The following is a 17,968-nucleotide window of genomic DNA, read 5'->3' on the forward strand; positions in this document are numbered from 1 at the left end:
TTGATTGAATTTTAGAGTAATTTTTAATGCTACATGCTGGGCTAATACATTGCTGCTGATCCTTTTCCTCCATTTTAAATTTGCCTTATATGAAGTAAGTGAACCTAGATATTTGACGGAAACTACATAGTATTCAAATATTTCTGTGCCTCAAGTAATTTTAAGCATATTATTGGTTTACTAATAAGTATGATAGGAACAGAAACTTTAACAACAAGTAGCACTATCTGACATCTATCTGTCATGCCAAATTATTGTACAGTTAGTTTTAATCACTTGATTTAATATAAAACTCAGATCTTTCTTGATCAAAATACCATATGCACTGGGTAAGGGGTAACTTGTAGCAGATCCAAGGAGCATTAGCTGGAGGTCATGTTCCAGAAGTAATTGGCCTGGTGGGGTACTTTTGATAATTTTTAAAGCAGATGTAGTGCTAACATTGATGTATATCTCAACAACATTCATAGAGCAAATGCATGTTGCTGTCATCTGTGTCCTTTATTCTATAAAAGTATGTCTCAGCTACAGGTTAGATATGAATGAGACTGTAGCACTACACAGCTTATGAGTTCTTCATAAGCTGTGTAGTGCTATACAGATGTGGGTTACTGTTACTGTTTCATTCTTCATCCTACCAGGAAACCTCTCTTAAAAATCCCATGGATACCTATATACTACTCATGCGGTAACAATGTTTGACTCCCACATTTACAAGGAAACCTGGTTCTTTTTTTGTGTGTGACTTTGGTTATTCTTTTCCAAAGAGCAGAAGAAAAGAAAGATATCAGAGTGTTGGTAAATGCTACTGGCACATTCAACCTGAGCATTTATAGGTACTTCAGGTCAACAATTTGTTGTTAACTAGCAACTTGAAGGGGATGGAGCCACAGAGATAAATCAACAGTGAAATGTTAGCATTGAGAAGTAGATACATCTGTGCTTTGCTGCTGCTTCCTTGGGCTGCCACGTGGTTCCAAGTCAAGGCCTGTTGGAACTGGACAGTGGAGGGGGGGAGAAGAAGGCTAGGTTTCATATTGTGTTGTTATCTTTCGTTTATATGTTTTCATTTTTACCAACATAGGTGTTTAATAGGTGAATTATTAAAACATCCTTCATGTTTTTTGAAGCTCATGTAAAGTGATAGATTTGGATTTTTTTGCTTTGGTTTTTAGGATAAACTTCCTGATGACCAGTATCAGGAGAAGACAGCAATGGACCTCGCAGCCGAGCAGCTCCGCCTTTGGCCTACTCTAAGCAAATCGGCTCAGCAGGAGCTGGTGCAGCGTGAGGAAAGCACTGTCTTCAGTCAGGCCATTCACTTTGCAAACCTCATGGTCAACCTGCTAGTTCCGCTAGATACAAGTAAAAACAAGCTGCTAAGAACGTCAGCACCAGGCGACTGGGAGAGTGGAAGCAACAGCATTGTCACAAACAGGTACCAAAATGTGGACACACAGAGACCCTCCTATCCTTTTTGGCTTAGCAGAGAATATAAAGTATCTTGGGTAAATATTGCTGTAGCTATTTCAAAAATTAGGGAGTTTTCTGGTGGCCTACCAGGTTAAGGATCTGGCATTGTCACTGCTGTGGCGTGGGTTCAATCCCTGGCACTGGAACTTCCACATGCCTTGGGTGCAGCCAAAAAAAACAAAATTTAACCGTTTTTGCCACATTCAGACTTGCTCAGCTTTTCTCTAGTAGAAGACTTTCACTACATCCAGCTATTGTTAATCACCTCCTGTACTCTCTTCTCTGACCTCTAATTTTTCAAATGTCTCACCCACTGCTGCTTCAGTCTTTCAGTTACTTTCTGCCATAGCAATTTACTGAAAGTGCTGTGAAAAATGACTAATGAACTCCTTCTTGTCAAAGTGATTATTTGTTTCTTGACCTTCCTTTTCCTCACCTTACACTTTGCATTTGCCTGTAATCACATCCCTCAACCATTCTTGCTCTCAACCCTTCTATTTCCCATAGCACTGAGAGCAAAACCCATGGACTACAAGGCCTGCCTGGATCTGGCCCCTGGCTATGCTCAGTCCTTATTTCCTATCACTCTTCCATCAACCTAACCGGTCTCCTTGTTTAACACCCGAAGCATGATTCTGCCTCAGGGCCTGTGTACTCGTTCCTGCAATCTGGAATACTCTCCCCGAAATAGTTTCAAGATTCACTCACTCACTCATTTCATTTAGTTCTCTGCTGTAATGTCACCCTCCGCCCCAGAGAGGCCTTCCTAACTTCTCCCGTCTTAAATAGCACATCCATCACCTGCTCATACCTTTTCTTTCTTTCATAACGTTTCCTACAACCTCCTTTACATAGTGAGTGGCTAAGGCACCAAAGTTCTTGTGGTGCTTTGGGATTGTGTGATGGCCATATTCACTGCATAGCTTTGCTTCCAACACTGATTCAGCCAGTGTGGTTGGATTTGGAGGAGAGAGAGCTGAGTAGTTTGAAATAGGCAATGATTCTCTTTCATGATTAGCAGTCTAAAAGTAGGCGTAGGAGGCAGGAGTATTTATTGACTAGTGAGAACCGAATAAACAACAGGCCAGGGATTCTGCTTTCACACCCGCTCCATTTCAAGCTTATTCTCTTCTCTTACATGATTTTTATTACCTACAGACAAAGTAACCAAAATGGTTGTGATTTGCTCAGAGAAAGAAAAATATTGGCAAGAAAAGGGTTCATAGGACAATTTTGTTCTTTTCTTAGGTAGAATGTTCTATTTGCTGGAAAAAGTTCCTTTGCCTACCAGGGACATTGTCCCCCAGTCGCAAGGCCAGAGATAGCCATATTACTTTGTCTGGCTCCATGTGATAATTAACTAGGAAGGACAAGTTTTTTTAGAAGGTTCAAGTATCCGATAATAAATTAGAGTCCCTTTTTGTTTTATATTCTGTGGTTCCTGAGCTCCTCTTAGAAGATAACCTTACAAAAACAAATCTGAATCCAAAGGATAGTGCCTAACATGAGCTTCCACATGTAGGCAAGCAGAGCATTGTGTTTCCCCACTGTCACTTATAGAGGAGCCATGCAGGAGTGAAGAGACATTTCTACCTGAGCATGCATCTCTTTGAGCAAGTTTAGATTGCCATGGAAAATCACTGTGGCAGAGTAGTCATCTGTTACATTTGTGTACTGATCATTTCCCTCCTTTCTTAGTATTGCAGGAAGTGTAGCTGAAAGTTACGATACAGAAAGTGGGTTTGAAGATTCAGAGAATAATGACGTTGCTAATTCTGTGGTGCGTTTCATTACCCGATTTATTGACAAAGTTTGCACGGAGAGTGGAGTTACTCAGGATCATATCAAGAGCCTTCATTGCATGATACCAGGTAATCACTTTGCAGAGATGAGAGAACCAGAATATTAGAGGTAACTGAGTAAGAATTACTCCTGCAGGTCTAGTTTTTCAGTGTAACATTTGGCTTCCATGTAGTTTAGCCATACTATTTATTTATGTTTTGATTACTTTTTAAATATTTTTAAATTTTGGTAAAATACATATCATAAAATTTTCCTTTTTAACCTTTTTTTAAGTGTAAAATTCAATGGCGGAGTTCCAGTCATGGCTCAGCGGAAATGAATCTGAATAGGAACCATGAGGTCTCGGGTTCAATCCCTAGCCTTGCTCAGTGAGTTAAGGATCTGGCATTGCCATGAGCTGTGGTGTTGCTGTGACTGTGGTATAGGCCAGCAGCAACAGCTCCAATTAGACCCCTAGCCTGGCAACCTCCTTATGCCACAGGTTTAGCCCTAAAAAGACAGAAAAGACAAAAAAAAAAAAAAAAAAAAAAATTCAACGGCATAATTAATTACATTCACAATGTTGTACTATTACCAAAACTTTTTCATCACCCTCAAGCTGATAGTCTGTACCCATTAAGTACCACCTCCCCATTCTCCACCCCCTAGCCCCTGGCTACCGCTGATGTTCTTTCTATCTGTATTAATTTGCCTATTCTAGGTGTTGTATATGAGTAAAATCATATAATACTTTTTTCTGGCTAATTTCACTTAATATTCTCAAGGTTTATCTATGCTGAAGCAGGTGTAGCTTCATTCCCTTTATGATTATTCAATCATAAAACTCTACTGTATGGATATACTACATTTTATTTATCCATTCATCCATTGATGGACGCTTGTATTGTTTTGACCTTCTGGCTGTCGTAAATAGTGCTATGAGGAGTATTCACGTACAAGTATCTGAGTCTTACTTTCAGTTCCTTTGGGTATATACCTAGGAGTGGAATTGCTGGGTCATGTGATTACTCTGTGTTTAACTTTGAGGAACTACCAAACTACAATTAGTTTTTAATTCTGAAATATCCAGGATTTGTTTTAATTCTGCTTGTTTTGTGCTCTTTCATTTTGAATACTCTGGCTCATCACAGGAATTGTGGCTATGCACATTGAAACCCTAGAAGCCGTGCATCGAGAGAGCAGAAGGCTTCCACCTATACAGAAGGTAATTATTCCAGACTACGTGCTTTCAGGGTATAAAAAAAAATCTCATAAGAACAGCAACAGTAGGAGTTCCCTGGTGGCCTATAAGTTAAGGATCCAGCAATGTCACTGCTGTGGCGTGGGCATAGCCAGAAAACCCAGTGACAGTAGATTGTTGTGCTCCAGAAAGTACCTTCTCCTAACCTTCTACAGAGACCAGCTCTAGTTTTAATGATACATTAAACTTTCAGTGGCGTTTACATGTGGATCCTCATAAAAAGGATAGTGAAGTAGAAGAGTGGATCAACAAAGGGAAAGTAATAACCTCTTGTTGAGTCTGCTTTTATAGGCAGGGCATAAATTATGAACATTCTAACTTCTAAGCCCAAGCTACGATTTTATACCCTGCCTACTTCCCCCCAAAAAATGACTTAAGGCAATTACCATAAAATCACCAGGTTTCTGAATCTGTGCATTACAAGCATACATCACAGACATCTGGGAAGTCTATTAATGATTGAGTGACCTGAACCCCAGCCCAGCCTGCCTCCTGAATTGAAGTACCCTGGGACTTAACCTGGGAATCTATGCTTTAACAAGCCTCCCAGATGACTATTTTGCAGCTAGTCTGGCACCAGTCTATGGGACTAGGGTTCAGGATCCTCTTACCTATATAACAGAACTATTAAAACTAAATTCAAAGGAGAAATGAGAAGCCAGATGGAAAGGAAAGATAATTCTATCAGAAATCTGAGACACAGTGATCATTATACTTTGGCTTTACATTTAGCTCTGAGCCTCCTAAAGCCAACAAAAAGAATAGTTTTTATTGCTTGGTTTAAAAAAAAAAAAAAAAAGCCATATTAGGAGTTCCCATTGTGGTTTAGCGGGTTATGCACCCCACTAGTAACCATGAAGATGTGGGTTCGATCCCTGGCCTCGCTCAGTGGGTCAGGGATCCTGTGTGGCCTTGAGCTATGGTGTTGGTTGCAGATGTGGCTCAGATATGGCATTGCTTGGTTGTGCCATAGGCTGGCAGTTGCAGCTCTGATTTGACCTCTAGCTTGGGAACTTCTATATGCCACAGTATGGCCATAAAAAGCAAAATAATAATAATGATGATAAGCATATTAGATCTTCAGGAGAGATGGATTTTTTTTTTCCTAGCACTGACCTCTTCTCAGAGGAGGTAACATGATTCCTTATTTCCCAAGATGTATAAATGTTCATAACTTGGCCATTTTTTATTAATCTTTATTATTATTATTATTATTACTATTATTATTTGCTTTTTAGGGCCACACCCCTGACATATGGAGGTTCCCAGGCTAGGGGTCTCATCAGAGCTACAGTTGCCGGCCTATGCCACAGCCACAGCAATGCAGGATCCTTAACCCACTGAGTGAGGCCAGGGATCGAACCCACAACCTCATGGTTCCTAGTGTGATTCGTTTCCACAGCACCATGACGGGAACGCCCTTTATGGATCTTTATTAAAGGCCAAGAAGAGCAGTTCTCTTTAAAGATGCATCTATGTTTTTAAAGTATTAGTTTTTTCAATTTGCAAAGTGACAGTGCTTTTGTTTAAAATTGAAGCGTTAAAGACGAACACATTGTACAAAGTGACAATCTCCGGCGGTCCTCCCCACTCACCTCTCCCCTTAACCATGGTTTACAGTTTGGCTCATACTCTAAAAGGGGGTCAAAATATACGTACTGGTTTGTAACTCTCTTTTTACTTAGCAATTATTCTGGCATCTTTCTATGTTTACGTATACAAGTTCATGTCATTCTTTTTAATGGTTGCAAAATGTTCTATTGAAGAGGTATCTCAAACAGTTCAGTGATTTCCAATGATTTCACTTCAATAAGCAATGCTGCCAAGAACTGTTTTACATTTGGATGCAGAAACATCATTTCTGCCTCCTCCCAAATCTGTTTACTTCTCTTAGCTACTTAGGAAGTCTGGCTCAAATGTTTTAGATCTGTAACTAAAAAAGATAACCTTGGTCTAAGAGTTGGAAATCCCACTAGAGTTAAAATACTTTCTCTGTTGTTAGCCCAAGATTCTTAGACCTGCTCTACTACCAGGAGAAGAAATTGTTTGTGAAGGTCTTCGAGTCCTGCTGGATCCTGATGGAAGAGAAGAAGCCACTGGAGGCCTTCTTGGAGGCCCCCAGCTCCTGCCAGCAGAAGGAGCCTTGTTCCTCACCACATATAGAATTCTGTTCAGAGGGACTCCCCATGATCAGCTAGGTATGGCTCATATTATGCCAACAGAGCAGGGATATCTATGTGCCACGTGAGGCTTTGATTCCATCTGTGTACAGTGACTTGCAGGTCAATTCAGATTCAGAGTAAGCCTTTTGCCACACAGGTATTTTTTTAGACTACTTTCGTCGGTCAAAGCTAATGATAATTTAGATCATAGATTCTTATTTGAAGAACCAAGGGTATCTTCTAAACAGAACCATCCACTGAAACTATAGTAATTTCATGAGGCAGTGTATTGTGACTTAGAGATATCACAGGATCCAGCTGCTAACAATGTCCCTGCCGATTTGCCCCACCTTCTGAGTCCTACAGTAAACTGTAAGGCTGAGGTTTTCTAGATACATGATCCCTTTTGTGGAAGGATGTGCTAAGCATTGCAGGGCTTGTGCAGCACTGACAGATTAACCCCACTCCCTCCCCTTCCATTTCAACTAACCCCAATCCTCTCTTAGCAGACTTCTCCTCTATTCACTAAACTTCTTCAACTGCTATTTTCTATTACTCTCTACAATCTTCTGTATTAGAAAGGAAGTACATGCCCTATCAAGTCTGAATTATCTTTTTAAAATCACTGTCGTCTCTATACTATTCTGGTTGATAGGCAAAGCATGTAAGGTTTTGGGTAAAATTATTGAATTCTAAATCAAGAAGCTCAAGTTTAAATCACTGGTGACCAATCTGTTTATCTTATGTAAGTCGCATCACCTCTCTGGGTTTCAATTTCCCCTTTTATAAAGTTAGGGAATTGGGCTTTCTTGGTGGTAATCCAGTGGCTCTCGGCCTTGACTGCATGTTTGAATTATCTGGGGTGTTTCTTTGTGGCTCAGTGGTAATGAACCTGACTAGTATCCAGATTTGATCCCTGGCCTCGCTCAGTGGGTTGAGGATCTGGCATTGCCATGAGCTGTGGTGTAGGTCACAGACGTGGCTCAGATCCTGCATCACTGTGGCTGTGCCATAGGCCAGCAGCTACAGTTCTGATTCAACCCTAGCTTGGGAATTTCCATATGCCATGGGTGTGGCCCTAAAAAGACAAAAAAAAAATTAAAAATAAATAAATAAAATTGAATTATCCGGGAAGCTTTTTCTAAAACAATCAATTTCTGTGTGCAGCTCTCAAACAATTAAATTAGAGTCTGGAACAGGATTCTATGAAAGCAGAGACCCTGGCATCTGTGTAATTTTAAGCCCCAGAAGTGATTGTGATACATACTGAGATTGAGAAACACTGGAATAAGTGGCCACAAGAATTCCTTCCTCATCTGAAATTATTTATTCAGTAGCATATGATGATTATGTACCATGTGCTATGCACTTTGTTAGTGGATTTCAGATGTGTAAACTGTGTATCTTCACAATCTCATAGTTTTATAATTCCTTGCTTAGATAGAATCAAAATGGCTTATTTTCTTGGTCATAAAGATCGTTTATCAAAAAATAAATAAATAGGAGTTCCCTGGTGGCTCAGTGGGTTAAGGACCTGACATTTGTCACTGCCATGGTACAGCTTTGACCCCTGGCATGGAAACGTCCCCACACTGGTGGTATGGCCCAAGGGGAAAAAAAAATTGTTTACCACATAAAAAACAAAAAGCTCATAAATTCAGTAAACTAAATTAGGAGTTCCCGTCATGGCGCAGCAGAATCGAATCTGACTAGGAACCATGAGGTTGCAGGCTTGATCCCTGGCCTCGCTCAGTGGATTAAGGATCCGGCATTGCCATGAGCTGTGGTGTAGGTCACAGATGGCTCAGATCTGGTGTTGCTGTGGCTGTGGCATAGGCCAGCAGCTATAGCTCCAATTCGACCCCTAGCCTGGGAACCTCCATATGCCATGGGTATGGCCCTAAAAAGACAAAAGACAAAAAAAACAAAAATAAATAAACAAAATTAATCAATAGGAATAGTGCTCATTTTGAAAAAGAGTGAAAAAATAGAGCAAACTTTCTCAGCCCTTTCCTGTCATATTACTATAAATATTTGTATTTGTAAGCAAGTGTAGTTTTAAAACTAAATATCCCATACTTACTGTTTTTGTACTACAACTTTTGTGAACTCAATGGCTATAAACATACATTTTGGGCATATAAGTATATGAGATATTTGGTCATTTAAATTTCTTTACTTCATTTCTTTTAAATAAATAAAAGTCATATTTAGTGGGAAAGCTTGTCTCTTGTTTTTTCCTGACAATTTTTAGGTTAATTTCACATTTTAAAAAATATTTAAGAGAAAACCTTTGATATTTGCTTCTTTTCTTTCTCTCTCTCTCTCTCTCTCTCTCTCTCTTTTTTTTTTTTTTCCTTCTTTTTAGGGCGGCAGGATATGGAGGTTCCCAGGCTAGGGGTTGAACTGCAGCTGCAGCTGCCAGCCTACACCATGGCCACAGCAATGCCAGATCCTCGCCTGTGTCTGTGACCTACACCACAGCTCACAGCAACGCCAGAGCCTTAACCCACTGAGCGAGGCCAGGGATTGAACCCCCAACCTCATGGCTCCTAGTCGGTTTCATTTCCGCTGCACCACGACAGGAATTCCTCTTTTCTCATTTTAAGTTAATTTATATTTTAAAATTTCACCTTTAGTGCCCCATAGAAATCTGACCATTTTACCTGTGTTATATAAGCATAAGTTATTTAATATTAGAACTTAAATCCTTTGTACATCTTAATTTTGTTTAGCTTCTGGATGTTGAGTTTTAATGTAAGAGGATAATCAGAATTTTCCAGGTTGGGAATTTACAGTCAGGGAATGAGGAATTCTGGTAATAGTAAGTAGATTATTGGCACATGGGCTCTTAGGTCAGGTAAACCTAGTTCAGAGCTCAACCCCTCTGGCTTACCTAGCCAAGAGGCCTTGCCTGTTGCTACTCCTGTTCTATTACTTGTACTGCTACTTGAAATGCCTACCTTTCCCCCTCTGCAGACCCAAACCTATATTCCCTTCAAAGCCCACCTTCCCTCTCACTTCTTTCAGGATTCATTCTCTAGCCATCTTGTATGCAGAAATCTTCTCCCCTTCTGAAATATTTAAAGCCTCATTCTCTCAGATCGAGGCACTCATTTCATGTTGTATTCTGCATGTGACTTTCCTCTTCCCTGGGGAGTTGTGTACTCTGCACAGGAGGCCTTGTGTGTGCTACTTCTTTTCTCCATGCTCATCTTCATACCCTCAGGTAGTTGATAACTAACTACTTATGTTTTCCTTGTCTTGCTTTAATATTTAAACTCCTAAAAAGTCTTGGGTCTAAGCCCAGTCCTAGATCTTCTGAGGGCACATATAGATAGCATAGCACCTTTATACAAAAAGAAACCTTAACAACCGTTTCTCTTTTGCTTTATTTTTACATTAAATATGAGAAATATCTTTGTAATATTTGAAGATGCTTCTTTTCTTCCTTATAAAACCCATTCTTCCTGTTAAGTTGCCTTAAACCAGATGATCCTATGTGGTACAGAATAGGCTGGGGAACTAGAATGAAGATTGACAGGCAGTGACAGTTTCTTCACTCCAGGAAAAGATTGTATCTGAGGAATGAATTGCCATGCAGCACAATTAATGAATGCGATTCTGGAATCATGGTCATTTCTCTTGCTGCATTCCTGGACACTGCCTCTCCAGATACATTTCTCCAGCAAAGGCTGGTGAAATGAGCAGCAGAGACTCTAGAAATGAGCTGTAAACTGCTATTGCTGAGTCTGAGCCCTGTCTTCCTGTAGTTGGTGAGCAGACGGTTGTGCGAAGTTTTCCCATTGCTTCGATCACCAAGGAGAAGAAGATCACAATGCAGAACCAGCTACAGCAGAACATGCAAGAAGGACTGCAGATCACATCAGCATCTTTTCAGGTATTAAGAAAGGGAGGCATGCTTCTACTATTTAACAGTATTCGTCTACTATTCTACTTTTTAAAGGCCATTCTTCTACAATTTCTACAGACGATGCCATGGCCACTTTCTTGTGGTTATGTGGTCAAAAGTTAGAGGATGAGGAGGATCAGAGGGTAACCTTCAACTGACTGAACTCATGAATAGTATTGCACTTGATCCTCCATTCTCTGAGCCCTGTAGCCAGCTCAGAGTAACAACAGATTATCTGTCAATATTTAGTAATCTTAAGAGGCCCAGACCTTCTCTGGTCGCCTTAGAACAGTGATCTCCTAGGGATTTCTTCACTTTTTCAGCTGCCAAAGGGTTCCAAACCAGAATAGTGCCTGGCCATACTGGTTAGGATTCTAGTCAAACAATTTTTTTTCTTCCTAGAATTATAGTGTTTCTGAGCAGGAAGAGACCTTCTTAGGCCAAATTCCCTGTCTAAAACAAAGAGTTGATAAATGAGAAGGACGTGTTTCCTACTTCAGCCACTATGAGTTAATTTCCATATTCCCTTATAGAAGAGATAGTCTCGAAGAAACCCAACTTCAAGATGCATGATTTTTCTTGTCAACTCACCATTTTCTTGTCAACTCACCGTTTTTCTTGTCAACTCACCAAATAAACCTTTCTGAGCCGTACTTTTTTATTTTTTAAATTTTTAAATTGCATGACATCTGAGGTCCCTTCAACCTTGAAACTCTTGCCGTTGCTATTTTTTGTTATTCTGTAATTTGGGGGGAAGTTATCTAGAAATCCTTCATGTTTCTACTATCTTTAATCTCTTTTGTCTCTAGTTGATTAAAGTAGCATTTGATGAAGAAGTGAGTCCAGAAGTAGTAGAGATCTTTAAGAAACAGCTGATGAAGTTTCGTTATCCTCAGTCCATTTTTACCACCTTTGCTTTTGCTGCTGGACAAACTACCCCACAAATAATTTTACCCAAACAGAAGGAAAAGAACACTTCCTTTCGGTAAGAAAACAAATTTCTCTGTTTCAGTCCTCCCACAGTTGCCTGTCAAGGGAAGTCATCATCCTTTGGGTCAGTATGTGACTGTTCTTTTCATTTGCCGTTCTGTCCCCCACATTGAACCAAGCTCAGAAAGCTGCGAAACAGCAGCTTAAATATATGTAACAATCATGTTCATTGCTCATGATGCACTCTTAAATGTGAAATTCTGTTTTCCTTTCTTCTATGTTGATCACTTTCTAACTTCCTTTGAGCAATCCCTTCAGTTTGCATTAATGTCCAGGCCTGGTAGACAGTTTTGCTCTGATCTAGAGATGAGACCCTTTATTTTTTTTCTTTTTCTTTTTTTATAGCTTTTTATTTAGATATAATTTCAAATTTATAGAAAAGTTACAACATAGTACAAAAAATTCCTATATACCCTTTACCCAAAAAATTCCTATATACCCACCATTTGGTTATGTTTTGCTCCATTTTCTTTATCATTCTCTCTCAAATATGTTTTTTCTAAATTATTTTAGTTACATCACTATTTAAAGATAATGCACCTTTATCCTTAAATAGGTCATATGTATTTCCTAAGGACAAAGACCACAGTACAATAATCACAACCAGGAAATTTAATTGGCATAAAACTTTTATCTAACCCAGAGACATATTCAAGTTTTACTTATGATCCTTTATAGCTACTTTTTTTTCTGTCTGGTACAGGACCCAATCCAAGATCAGGCTTTGCATTTAGTTGTCATATTTCTGTAGTAGGAACCCTTATTTTTTCTTTCTTTCTTTTTTTTTTGCTTTTTAGGGCCACACCCGTGGAAGTTCCCAGGCTAGGGATCAAATCGGAGCTACAGCTCTTGGCCTACACCGCAGCTATAGCAATGCAGGATCCGAGCTACATCTGCGACCTACACCACAGCTTACGCAACGTCAGATGCTTAACCCCCTGAGAGAGGCCAGGGATTGAACCTGCGTCCTCATGGATACCACTTGGGTTCCTTACCACTGAGCCACGACAGGCACTCCCTTTTTTTTTTTTTGGAACCCTTATTTTCTGATGAAAATGTTTAGTGCTTTATGTTAAAACTTCTAAACTTCAGTAATTACAAAATAACAATTGCTTTAAAATTCTCTTCAATTAGTGATAAAATATAAGGGTTAAAATTTTAGCCATACATCTTCAATGACCCGGAATTTGGGCATCTGCCAATATAAATTACATATTAGGGGGTCCTCTGCAGACATTAGAGAAAAAGCCTTCCTTTTGCCTGAAAGTGAGCTTGGCTGAGGTTATAGGCAATTTGAAGCTGCAGACAGTATGTCATTTCTAAATTGAAGAGCTAGCCATCTGTAACACCATTACCTGGTAAGTGAAGGAGAACATGCTTATCCAAGTATAAGATACTAAAGAAGCATGAACAGCTTTCTAAGTGTTTACAGCGGTCAGCTAAGCATCTTGTCTTAGACTATAGGGTCACAGGAGAGCCTATGATATTCATTATCCCAGCTCTCTGTAGAAGAAACAAAGCTTTGTATGGTGTTTTTTGTATAGAAACGGGGTGGGGGAGAGGGACAGTTGTATATTTATGTAATCAAGCTTATTCTATCAAGTTATAAGTTTTAAATTTTAAAATATCTTAGAATTGTCTTGCATATATAGAACAAAATATGTAGCTCTCATTGGAAAAAAATTGAAAAATCTCATTGAGTTTAAGGTATACCTGAATTGATTCACCATAGGCTTAATTTAGGAAATACCAGTACTCTGTGATTTCTAATGATTATGTAAAACATGTTTCATAACCCTCAGATTTACATTTCAGATGACTAAAGACAATGTCTGGTAAAACTATTTGACAGTAAAAGAATGATAAGAAAACACCGAGTTTTGTTCTTTATGGTAAAAAAGAACATAATAAAAAACAATCTTACTTGAAACCTCCATGTCAATATGATGATTCAGAAATAGGTTCTTTGTTTAATTCTTTGGATTGTAAATAGCTATACCTAGATTATCTATCAGCAAGAAAAAGTAAACCATTTAAATAAAGTGCTTTTAGGTCCAAATGACTTAAATCCTAGTTGCTCTTTAATTAAAGCTGATTCTCAAAAGGATACTCAAAGTTCTGATTTCTTTTTTTTTTTCTTCTCTCAAAAAGGGGAATTATGTTTTTAATCTCAGAAGATTTATAGTGTCAGAAGGCAGGATATCGCATATACACATTCAAAACATTTAAGAAATAAGTAAAAGTGTTGCCAACTATAATTGTCATGATCTTAGAGAAAATCCTATGAGTTAGTGGAGAGTTTGAATTAGTAGAGAAGGAGGCAGCCTGGCTTTCTTTGCAGGAGGACTTCTGCAAATGCAGTTTGTGGTAACTGGTGGAGGCAGTGGCACAGGTAAGCAGAATGGGTTCAGGGCAAGCTTGACCAAAAAGCTACACTGAGGAGTCTAGATTTGGGATGGATAATAAATAGTTTGTGTCCCACTCTAGGTTCTTGTACTTTTTGTCTAAAACAGTGTCCTGATGATAATGGTGTTTAATAGGAAATTAGTCTTCTGCCATATAAAAAATGATCAAAAGAAGAAGAGGTTTAATGATGGTCTGGACAATACTAGTGGCTGTGGGAATGGAGAAGAAACAGGTTGAACAACATAGGTATCAAAAAATATAAGTGGCATCTTCACATTAAATTTTCATTCTCTTTGGTTTTATGACTTGTAGCACCTTCTCAAAAACAATTGTGAAAGGTGCCAAAAGAGCAGGGAAAATGACAATTGGGCGGCAGTATTTATTGAAGAGGAGAACAGGAACAATTGTGGAAGAGAGAGTGAATCGTGCTGGATGGAATGAAGAGGATGATATATCTGGTATGTGGGAACTTGTTTTTCTTTCATATTCCTTTTTTATTAGTCTTAATGAGTAAGAAAAACTAAGACACAGTTGCACTTAAACCTGACTCAAAAACCTAGATCTAATAAGATTGGAGGCACTTACCAGCTTCTCAGAACTGGAAAAAAAAAAGTTTTATTTTCCCAATATTCCATTGTTCAAATAAGATTTTATTAAGTTACACTCCTTCTCTACTAAATCCACAGAGCTGATTGGCCCTTGTTATGTGGGTCTCATGAAAGAACGAAAGAAACAAACAAACCCCCACTGCATAGGAAATTTAGATATAAAGTAGTCCCCTGTACCTTATAGTTATGGAATAAGAATAAGGAAATAAGGATATTAAATATTCAAAATTGAAGGTTGAACATTGTGAGTGCTCTTAATTCAAATGCAGGACCTAAGATAAAGGGATTCTTAGGTGATAAGAAAAAAAATACCTGCTAAATATTTTAAAGAACAGAATCTGGGGAGCTGAGATTACTCTCAGTCAGGAAAATAGAGGCAGAAAACCAAAACCAAAGTTTTTCTGTTCCTTAACCCAGTAGCAAGTATGCTTGTGGAATTAACACTAGAGAGAATCTGATCTAAGTAACAGGATGCCATTGCACCCTTTTCTTCCCAGGCTCTTAGATTGAATCGCCAGTGATTATACAACTGCTACTTTTACTGCTACTAATAACAACAACATTTTAAAGAAAGAAACCTTATCTTTAAAGAGATCACTGGCTAAAGGTCTTCATTTCAGTATGTGTATCTACAGGCTTGCCTCTGGGGGCAGTGAAAAGACTGTTTATTGAACCCTGCCTTCTCACAGTCACTTGGAAAGCCATAAAAAATTACCTCTACCTATCACTGACTCTTCTAATTCAAAGTTTTTATGATTTCACAGAACAAAAACTTATTCTCTAGTAAAGACCAAATTATATAATGATCTATGCTCCTCTGAAAATAAAAGGCCAAAGAGTTCCCACTTTGGCACAACAGAATCTGCAGTGTCTCTGGAGCACTGTTCAACCCCCAGCCTGGCACAGTGGATTGGGGATCTGGCGTTGCTGCAGCTTGGACCGGGCTTGGACCAGGAACTCCATGTGTCATGGGGCAGCAAAAATGAAAACAAACAAATAAATAGCCAAAATAAAACTGATACTATACACACACACACACACACACACACACACAACGCAATATAATCGCGTTGTGAAGTTCATAAACAAAACACAAAGTCTTATATTTAGAGAGATAAGCTGTTAAGTTTGTTTTTTCCTTACAGTAGAAGAGAGCCATATCATTCCCCTTGATATTAGAACTTTGGGTATGTTTCCAAAAACTTTGAAAGCTTAATTTTACTTCCTTTCCTTTAAAAATAAATAGGAGAGTAAATTAGGACAGTTTTTAACATGGAATTTTTTTTAGTTAGAACATGCAGTACCAATTAGGAATGTTGTTGTTGTTGTTTTTTTTTAATCCTCCCTAAAATACTTGGTTATTGGGTAAATTCTTCCAACATCTAAAATCTTAAAGGATTCTGTAACCTGATTGCAAAATTATGAGGGAGTTTCCCACATACACCACATCCTCTGACAAAATATAACTTGCACCAAATCTAACTTCTTCATTCCTAAGGTCTTTTCCCACTAACGAACTTCTGTTTAACAATTTCTAATAAAAGTTTATGCTCTTTAACTGAAAACTGGGAATGAGGAGTTTGTGTAGTGATCATGTTAAGAGATCAGTTTTACTGACAGACTAGTCTGTCACAAAGTATGAGTGATTGTTTGTTCTTTGGAGTCCTAAATAGAAATCATTCCAGGTGGACATAAATAAGCCAGCCTGACTGAAATAAAGAAGTATGGATAATGATTTCAAAATTGTGTTGTTTTTAGAAATTTTGAGTTAATTTCCTTGACATTTAGAGTTAGTTGAGCTCCTGATATTTTATTTCCTGACTCTTTTAATTTATGTTTGAGCATAATGATTCCTCAGAGAAGTTACATGATTTAATTTGTGATATACAGAGCACCTATAGCCCTAGCATATACTTGGTTAAGGACACCTTTTGAAAGGAAGTTTTTAATCCTCTACTTTGAGCTACATCATTTCTTCAAAACCTGTTTCTGCCATCACAGTTTCAGATGATAGTGAACTTCCCACAAGTACCACTCTGAAGGCCTCGGAGAAGTCTACAATGGAACAGTTAGTGGAAAAAGCTTGTTTCAGAGACTATCAGCGCTTAGGTTTGGGAACCATAAGTAGCAGCTCTTCTCGCTCAAAACCAGAGTACTTTCGAATCACTGCCTCCAACAGGATGTATTCACTTTGCCGGAGGTAAGTCTGTTAGTGGTCGCCAAAAAAGAGGCCTTCTTTCCTTCCTTCCATTTGAGTTGTGCATGGGCCATTTGCATCCATAGCCCAGAGAGAAAGAGAGATGCTGGAAAATAGGAGCAAGGTGTCCAGGAGTCTGTGTGTTTAAGGGACACTTTTTATGCAGTGTGTGCAAGCATCTCACTTGCATTCTCAGAATTAAATTATGTCACTTAACAGTGCCTATAGTAGATCAGAAAGTGAATTTTCAAGTTCCTTTTATAAAGGGAACAAAAAGTTTTTGTTCTCTTTTTAAATTTCCCATATTTGTCTTTCTCTTCTCTTTTGCCTCTCTCCTAGCATGCCTTAGATATCTTGAAATAAGAATAGGTTTTGCCCAGACAGAGAGGAGACATGAAAAACTGCTGTAGGTCAGGGGTCTGCACACTTTTTCCTTAAAGGGCCTGATAATACCTATTTTCAATTTCGCAGGCCATATGTTGTTCTCTTGTTGCAACTTTTCTACCCTGCCACCGAAGCAGCCTTGGATGGTACATAAATAAATAGGCGGGGCCAGTTTTGGCTTACAGGCTGTAATTTGCTGACACAAGTATAGGCAGGGTTTCCTTATGCTGTCTAATTAGGATTTTTCAAGGGCTGTTACTTAAAGAATATAAGTGAACACATCTTCTTCTTTCTATTCTTGTTTCTCTTGCTGTTTTTTGTATCTTTTAAGCCCTATTTTATGCTTTATATCTTTTAAAACTACATAACCACCATCCACAAGTTTAGTCATTTTCATCTCCAGGTAAGTTCTTTTCTTTGCGTTTATAAATTCCTGATTTGATTAAATGCAGTAATGTAGTGGAAGCACTTTGTAAACTGTAATAAGCCTTGTGCATATTTTAGAAAGTTGTCTTAATGCTACTGTTAGTTTCAACCCCGCTATTCATAAAGACTCTAGGTATCTCATTTTAAGTGACAAATATAAATGTGCCAATGTGAAACTTGTGAAACAAATTGGGTATATAGTCTAAGATTTGGGACAAATGAAAATTTTGCATTCTATCCTAAAAGGCTGTGATTTGTTGAGTACACCGTGATTTTCCTGGGGACTTTGTCCTTCTAACTAAATTCTCTCTATAGATGAGTGTAAGCCATAGTGTTAGGTGATTCCTGCTGTTTTAGAAGCTTGCT

General features: G+C 38.6%; 1 protein-coding gene across 3 annotated transcripts in view; it reads left to right on the top strand.

Moving 5' to 3' along the window:
• SBF2 (SET binding factor 2) overlaps window positions 1-17,968 on the top strand; it is a 449,069-nt gene that overhangs the window by 371,906 nt on the left and 59,195 nt on the right. For all 3 annotated transcript variants that reach the window (XM_003122980.5, XM_005661131.3, XM_013994573.2), the window contains 8 exons: window positions 1,176-1,438; window positions 3,172-3,344; window positions 4,407-4,480; window positions 6,519-6,714; window positions 10,452-10,579; window positions 11,401-11,576; window positions 14,300-14,445; window positions 16,597-16,795. In XM_003122980.5, coding sequence (XP_003123028.2) covers window positions 1,176-1,438; window positions 3,172-3,344; window positions 4,407-4,480; window positions 6,519-6,714; window positions 10,452-10,579; window positions 11,401-11,576; window positions 14,300-14,445; window positions 16,597-16,795 — 1,355 coding nt within the window. The remainder of the gene's footprint in view (window positions 1-1,175; window positions 1,439-3,171; window positions 3,345-4,406; window positions 4,481-6,518; window positions 6,715-10,451; window positions 10,580-11,400; window positions 11,577-14,299; window positions 14,446-16,596; window positions 16,796-17,968) is intronic.

Source organism: Sus scrofa, chromosome 2, assembly GCF_000003025.6.
Source record: "Sus scrofa isolate TJ Tabasco breed Duroc chromosome 2, Sscrofa11.1, whole genome shotgun sequence".
Lineage (NCBI taxonomy): Eukaryota > Metazoa > Chordata > Mammalia > Artiodactyla > Suidae > Sus > Sus scrofa.